This window comes from Phoca vitulina, unplaced genomic scaffold (assembly GCF_004348235.1).
Source record: "Phoca vitulina isolate PV1807 unplaced genomic scaffold, GSC_HSeal_1.0 scaffold1, whole genome shotgun sequence".
Taxonomy (NCBI): Eukaryota; Metazoa; Chordata; class Mammalia; order Carnivora; family Phocidae; genus Phoca; species Phoca vitulina.
In genome coordinates, this window is record NW_022589704.1 from 610790 (window position 1) to 618834 (window position 8045).

Consider the following 8045-nt stretch of genomic DNA (forward strand, 5'->3'; position numbering starts at 1 on the left):
GCAGACCTCTGCCCCCAGCAGGGAACTCTGACCCCCCAGGGGTCTCTGGCTACCTCCTGAGAACTGCCCCCCTCCCTGCAGACCTCTGCCCCCAGCAGGGAACTCTGACCCCCCAGGGGTCTCTGGCTACCCCCTGAGAACTGCCCCCCCTCCCCGCAGACCTCTGCCCCCAGCAGGGAACTCTGACCCCCCAGGGGTCTCTGGCTACCCCCTGAGAACTGCCCCCCCTCCCTGCAGACCTCTGCCCCCAGCAGGGAACTCTGGCTCCCAAGCACCCAGCACCTTGCCCTGACCCCACCTCCAGCCAAAGGGCAGATATTCCAGCAAGTCGGGTAGGCATCACAGGCAGAGCCCACAAAGCTCAGAAAGCGGCCGGTGCACACAGCCTGAACCTTTTCCTGAACAAAGGCCCAGAGCTGGGACTCAAGTGCAGAGAGGTCAGAGGGGCCGCACCAAGGCTGGGTGACGCGGACACCAGGACCCAGACCTGGCAGGAACGCTGCTCTCACAGCCCCTCCAGGGCTGGCCGCCCTGGGCTCTGGCACGCCCTTGACCTCTGGCCTGTGGGGCCTGTTAGGCCTCTGACCTGAGGAAGACAAAGGCGGGGGAGGCCCACTGGGTGTTCCTGTGGCATCACCCCCAGCGCTGTGACAGCTCCCCGCCTCGTCACATTCCCTTCAGGGGTGCCAGCCACCACCGGGCAGCGCGCTCCCCTCAGGCGTGAGTCCCAGCTCCACAGGGCACCCCCTTCCCTGCTCCCCACCTTACCCAAAGCGGTGCAGCCAGCCCCCCAGCTCCGAATCCTAATCAGCGCCCCCGCTACAAGCACACAGGTCTGTGGACACACTCAGACAGATGTTACCGGTCACTTGATCACGGACCAGTCGACCAGGGGCATCGTGGACCTCTGGGACTCAGCAACCTCTCAGAGCCAGTGAAGATTACCACACCCACCCCAAAACAACACACTGGTGTTCCCTTTTCCTAGGCAGTCACCCCCACAAATGGCTGCAAGCACCCTTGGAGGGCCCAGAGGGAAATTCCAGGCCCTTCCTCCAGAACCTCACCCTCCCTCCAGCAAGGACTCTGGGTCTGTGAATTGGTTGTCATCTGGAAAACAGGTCAGAGCCTGGGCCTCTCCGTCGTGGTGACCAAGCTGGGTTTCAGGACCCTGACCATTAACACTCCTCAAGGAAAAATGTCCTAAGTACTATTTAGTTCCCAAAGGGGTCTTCACACCTGTGCAGATTTGGGAGGGCAGACCTTCTGTTCCAGAGAAAGCACTTTATGCCTTTATAAAACAGCAACTCAAAGTATTCTACACAGACATTTCTTGTGGGCTCAGGCACCAGCTCCTGACCCCGCGGCAGCTGAGGCCGGGACTGCCCGGGCCCGGGGCAGCCAAACACCTCTCCTCCCGTTCACTGCACACCCCTTTACAGTTCAACGGAGGGTGTACTTACCATCTCTGGCCACAGCACTGAGGTCTTATCACTTCCTAGAATGACTCCTTCTCAAACGTTTGTTCCAAAAAATACTTTATTTATTAAACAATATATCCATAATCTATAACATGATCCAAAAATACAGATATACATCTTTACATTATTTAATAAAAAGATTTACAATATTATCTTTCCTTTACAAAGGGAACATAGATAATTCCTTGAAAATAAAATGTAACATTCGTGTTAAAGCTGCATCATCTTTTTGGATGAAATGTGGTAAAAGTGAACACCACAAAATACATTTGTAGGAAGAAAGAAACTTCACAGAACTCTCTCCTGAATGAGAACATTTTTCTTAGACTTTGTTTTAAAACTCCTCTCGGCACAGGTAACAAGGACCAGTCACGGCTCACTAACAACTGAGGAAAACCTCCCATCTCCAAGGCCCGCGGCAAGTGTTCCGACTTCCAGCCGCGGCCACACGGGGAAGCTGCTCTCCGGAGAGTGTTATTGCTCGAGGCAGACCCGGCCAGGGCTGCCAGCTACCAGTCGGGAGTGCCGCGTGGCCGCCCGGGACGAAGCCACCGTCCCCATGCGTCCCAGCAAACCCCCGTCATTCCCGTGCAGACCGGAAGCCACCAGGCTCCGTGGCCATGGCCAGTGGCATCTCACACCCGCCCGCCCGGGGACCCCAGTCACACGGGCCTCAGCTCAGGGTCTGCAGCAGCTCCACGAGCACAGCCACGGATGTGGGGGGCTCAGTTTAACAAATTATTTTTGTAAGTGCAGCATGTGTTGTTCTAGAGGAAAACGAGAGGCTATTGGTCAAACTGCTGACTGCTAACAGAGCACTGAGAGCAAGGAACATGCTGAGTCTCCTCTGAACACGGCACTCCTTCCCTACAAGGAAACCCCACAGCCATGGAGGGCCCGCACCCTTGGCTCAGGTGCGGCTGCAACAGGGACCCCCCTCAACCCAAGGGACAGGGCTCTGCAGCCACCTCCGGGTCAGATCTGGTGCCCAGCAGGCAGACGGAGTCTGGTGGGCATCACCCTGAGGTAGGTGGCCAGGCCTCACGGGGCGATCCTCGGCAGGCGCCCACCGCCCCTGCGGGGCTGGAGCCGGGCCAGGTGGCAGGACATTCTTTCCCCAGCAAACAGCGTTGTCGCATCGGCGTTCACAGTCAGGGAGGGGCAGCGGACCCGTGCTGGCCCAAATGGCATTCCAGGGAATAAATCTTGCTACTCTGCTCATGTCTTATTGTCTCCAAAGCTCTATCTATGGCTGTTGTTTTGGAGATACTTATGCAACCGACAAAGGCAAACACTAGAGACAGCCAGGCACAGAACCTACAAAGAGAAAGCCGGCAGCTGGGTCGTCACACGGCGACCAGCGGAGGACGGCATCACACACCAGCTCCCGACAGGGAAGCCGGCCGTCCCTCCTGCGCAGTGAGGGAGGCCCCTGCCCAGCCATCCGCCCACACCCCCAGGCACTGGGTTCCCCATGATGGCGGCGGCCGGGAAGTGTTCTAAGATGCAGTGCAAATATTAAACTAGCTTCCAAAGAATCATCACAAACTCGTGTACTTACCTATCCTCTCCACAGAAACTGGTAGAAGAGTGAAGAAAACAATTTTCCACAATTTATTCCCCACAATCTTTAAACACCTGTGTTAACAAAAAGCTAAGTTACTAAATACAAACAAGCCTCACTTTTGGCTGCAGCTGAGATGGAGGGGCACGTGCAGGCCGGCGCGCATCCTGAGGCCCCCACCCCTCCTTTCTGAGCAGGAGGAAGGCTTCGGTTCCGGGATAGCTTGTCAGACCAGCTGCTGACCCCCTACCCTAACCACGCAGCCTGGGATGGAAAGGGTGGCCCTCTCCGAACTGACCTCACCTGCAGTCCCCTGGAAGCCCCAGATAGGACAGCAGGACAGCAGGTCTGGCGCAGGCTGCCCCGCCGAGAACCATAGACGTAGGGTCCAGCAGGACCCTCCCTGCCCTCTGACGTCGGAGTTAACATTCAGCTCTCATTTACCGACCAGGAACTGCCTTGGTGAGGAGTGGCCCATGCAGGACACAGCCCCCCAAGTTTCTCTCCATGTCATCTCCTGTCCTTGGTGAAGTATTAGAGAACAGGAGGGAACATTCGGTAAAGAAGGCCACTGGAGGAAGCAGCTGCACCGTTCCAGAAGGCCTCCTGATAAAGAAGACAATATTCTTCTTCAGTTGGGAATTTCACATCTCGACTCCGCCTCCTGGATTTCTTCTCCTGCCTCGAGGACAGAAACAGGTTTCCCTCTTTCTTTGGGACTCCTCGGGCTCCTCTAAACGTATGCTGGAGGGTCTCAGAGTCCACGCATGCTCCCAGAAGTCACACTATGCACCATCACAAATGGATCTCAGCACACCAAACATATGCAATTTCCCCCAACTATTCCCAAAAAAACGGTTCAGGATTGGTTTGGTGAATGCAAATTAAACAGAAAACACACTCTAGTTTCCTAGCTTCATTCCAGAACTGCGTGGCACGAGAAATTCACAAATCGCATCACATAATTGTCGTCCCCTCGGACATGAGCTGCTGACCGGTGTACGACATAACAGGTTTAAAATCAGCTCTTACTGGACTGGACTCACTTCACATACACACAGACCCACGATCTTCATGCTATTACAATAATTTCATCTTCACAGTAAAAACGTCAGGAATTCCCAGAGAAACGGAGCATCAGCTGTCTGTCTCTTGCGGGTGGGTCACGGTAACGACCACCCGTGTGCTAACGAAGAGCCGTTTACTCCAGAAGGTAAAACCCTCACGGAGGGAACTGGGAGTCCAGACGAAAAAGGCAGTGCACAGCGAAGCAGAGACCTCCCCCTCCAGGGAGAGCCCGCCCTTCCCAGGCAGGCCACGGGCCCCGGCCCAGAGCTCGGACACGGCAGATGCCCTCCAGCAAGGCCTCGCCAGGTCCCACACGCGCAGACGCCTCGGCGGGGACCGATGTGCTTCCAGAGGTGCTGGGCACAGCCCCAGGAAGCAGGGACAGATCTCGCAGGCTCACGCCTCAGCTGCAGAGTGACGGTACTGCACTGGCTGGGCGGTCCCCGCCGCAGCCCCCACGGAAGGCTCGGCTCCTCGGCGCACCTGCCGGGCTCGGCGCGGGGCCGGTACAAAGTCTCCAATAATGAAGTCACTGTGGCGAGTCCCCGTAAGATCGCTCCTCGTGCAAACAGGGCTCAGGTGGATTCTTGTTTGTTTTAGGAAGTATCCAGAATTACAACTGGCCACTGAGTTTTTAAATATCATTTGAAACAAGGTAGTTTTAAAATGAAGAGAAAATATTGCAACACGAAGAAGGAATATATTAACTTGCTCTTCTAGTCCAGGCATCAGGCTTACTTCTTCTTCCTCCTTTCCTGAACGCACCGTGGACAGAACCTGAGGAGAAAGACACGGTGATCGGCCCTGTGAGTGCAGAGGCCCACAGCCCGCCTCCCCGGGCCGCCGGGACGGCCCCAGCGGAGAATGCACAGAGCCCGCGGCCCTCGCATCGGGAAACCCCCAGCGAGGGGGAGCCCCAGCAAGTCACCCCAGCCAGCACGTGTTTTGGAGTCAACAGATACGAATCAATGTGCAAGACTGTTTCCACGCACGAACACTGCTCACCATCAAGTGAACTGGTCGTCCCTGTGTGATGCCGGGGTCGTCAGTAATCAGAGTGCAGGCGACACCCACAGCCACGCTGGCGACCAGAGGGGCTGGCGACCAAGCGTGCAGAGCATGGTGTGCGGAGCATGGCGCGCAGCACACCCAACCAGGCGGGCAGGCCGAGAGGGCCCTGGGACCTGCGTGATTAGCCAGTGCTCCTGGTGACCCTGGGCAAGCAGGGTCAGCGCCTCACACACAGGAGGCGGCCCTTGGTCACTCCTGGGCCAGGGCAGCTGTGAGTGACACAGGGATCGTTCCTGCTGCTTTCCACCTCAGCCCTCCTGGCTCCCGATGCAGGAGGCAGCTGATGCCATGGCACGCGCCCACCCAGGCACCAAGCTGCCACTCGCCAGTGTGTGCTCTGTGCCAGGGAGTGAGTGCTGAGCACGCTCATGCCGCTGCCCCAGAGGAAGCAAAGCTCCCCCAGCAAACATGCTCACATGCAGCTCGTGCGGCACCAACACGTGTCCGAGCTTCAGTCCTACTTAACAGGGAAGGAGCCTGAACACTGACCCAGAGAAACCCGGAGTTAGACAGCAGGAGTGGGGCCCCCCCGGCCTCCCCCACTCTGCTTGTCCTGCCCTGTTCCTAGTGCACGAGGGGTGGACGCCCATCTGCACGGCCCGCCCAGAAGCAAAATGGTTTTCCATCGCCTACGGACTCTTCCACCCAGAAGTTCCACAAACAACTCAAACCCCTGTCCAAACTCAAATCAGATCTCCCTGCCTGGCGCCCCACCACGAGTCACACCTGCCCCACAGGTGGCCAGCGGCCCCCACCCCCCGCCCCCGCTCAGGTGCCCGCCCCGCTGCAGGGCACCCCACCCCCGCTCAGGGGTGCGTCCTGTGACTGCTCAGACTCCGAGGTGACCCGGTGCCGGGACTGCACATGGCTGCCGTCACCCACTGAAGCCCGGGACGACACAGCCTGTCCTTCAGGGCTTTCTCATCTCCTCTGGGGAACAAGATTCCCAAGATTTCATTTTAGGGCAGATGTCCATTTTAAGCACAGGTAAATAAAAACCTGGTGTTTATTTAAATGAAATCTCAGAACACACAAGCTGCCATTGAGCACAAGGATCAGGAACAGAAAGTGCTCATGTGCTCTGAACACCTTCCCAGTTAAATAGAAGCCCTTCGGCAGGTCCCTGGCCTGCGCCCAGGTTTGGATCAGTCTTAATGCTCACGCTCTTTGCCTTTTCCCAAAATTGCTCCAGAGAAAAGAGCTCCCCATTTCACACTTGTTTTTAAAAGTATCTCTACCTCAATGCAAAGAGTCAAAACAGCTGTTCTCTAGAAGAATCACGAAAACGTCATAGAAGACTTGCCCCCAGGTGAGGTGGCAGCAGGTGTCCCTCTACCAGCTCAGCCCCAGGAACCAGGAGCGCTGAACCGGAGCGCCGAGGCCACAGCCCGGCTCTGCAGGGAAACAGTGCACAGGACGCCCGCAGACAGGGAAGGACAGAGCAGCCCCCCCATACTGACCATTTTCCTTTGGGTTTCGTGGTCAGATCCACACAGGCGAAGTGAAACCACTCAATAGGACACTGCAAGGCAGAGGGGAGGCCCCAGTCAGGACTCTGCGCTCTGTGAGCTGGACACCAAAGACAGCAGCCCCCACCCGCCACCCCCACCGGGGCTGCAGGGCCCCGCCCACGGCCTGTGCCCAGCGCCCACACTCACGTCTGGGTTGTCACAGCCTATCATCTCCCCATAGGACACCTGGTGGCACAGGCAGTACGTGGGCTCATTTGGGTCCACAGGCATGTCCAGCACGTCGGAGGGGTGCACGGACAGGATGGTGTCGGTGAACTCAGACCTGCAGGGCAAGCACAGCAGTGAGCAGCAGGTGGGTGGGGACGGTGCGCCCCCTTGGTACAAGACAAGAGGGGTACAGAGGCACCCCAGAGGATGTGAGGGGTAGCACACACCACCCAGCACTGGGGTTTGGCACTCTGGGGACATGAATCCATCCCTGTCTTGTCCCTCCATCTGGACAGGACCTACTCCCCAGGCTCCCAGCCCACCCCACCCCAGGTCCACCCTCCCCAGCCTCTTGGGGACCCTCTCCCTTGGGGGAGTCACACCCCCACTCACCAGCTGCCAGTTGATGCCATCTGAGACCCCTTGACCCCAACCCAGACTGATCCAGCCGCCTTCACCCGCACACCCCGTACCACCCCTCACATGCCCACAGCACCGTCACCCCAAAAGCCAGAAACCTCCAGATGCCCTCCCCATTCCTGGAGCCTTAAGTCTTGGGAGCCCCCTCCTACCCCCCAGCTGCCCACCCGCCAGCAAGCCATTTCTGACCACAAGGCACCATCACCCACCCACCCCCGTGAAGCAGGCCTATTGCCCCCCACTCCCCACAGCCACCCTAGGTCACTGACCAGTGTCCAGCCAGAATCCAGCCTGCCCATGCCTCCCTCCCCGTCGGCTGCCCACAGCTCTGCAGCCAAGCAGGTGCGAGAGCAGCGGGGGGAGCGTCTGCCTGCGGGAGAGCAGGGAGCGCTGGGGTGTTCACTCTTGCCTGTGATGCAGTAGCTCTCAGATACACCTGTCAGCTACAGGGGAACGCACAGTACGCTCCGATCAGCCAAGAAAGAAAGGCGTCCCCACCTCACCCTCCAGACTCAAGAACACGTACGTAATTCAAATACGCAACTGCTGTGGGGACACAGCCAGTTCACACCAGGAACCTGAGGGGAAGCCAAGAAACTGCAGCGGGTCACAACTGTTCAAACACCAAGTCTGGTCCCAGAAGCAATCGCACCCCCTTTCTCCCATGTTGCCTGTGTAGAAACACTCCGTGCCTCTGCAGTCAGCTACCCAGGCTCAGCCATGCACCCCCACGTCACACTGCCCCCCCACAGAGCGCCCTCC

The 8045-nt window shown here is 57.9% G+C and overlaps 1 protein-coding gene across 1 annotated transcript in view; it reads right to left on the bottom strand.

The window, feature by feature from the left end:
• Positions 1–1532: 1532 nt before the first annotated feature.
• The window catches only part of ING5 (inhibitor of growth family member 5), a 21604-nt gene continuing 15091 nt past the window's right edge, over positions 1533–8045 (bottom strand). Inside the window, exons 6-8 of the mRNA XM_032429304.1 lie at positions 6843–6978; positions 6645–6706; positions 1533–4890 (exon numbers count right to left, since the gene is read on the bottom strand). Of these exons, the coding sequence (XP_032285195.1) occupies positions 4848–4890; positions 6645–6706; positions 6843–6978 (241 nt within the window). The 3' untranslated portion in view covers positions 1533–4847. The remainder of the gene's footprint in view (positions 4891–6644; positions 6707–6842; positions 6979–8045) is intronic.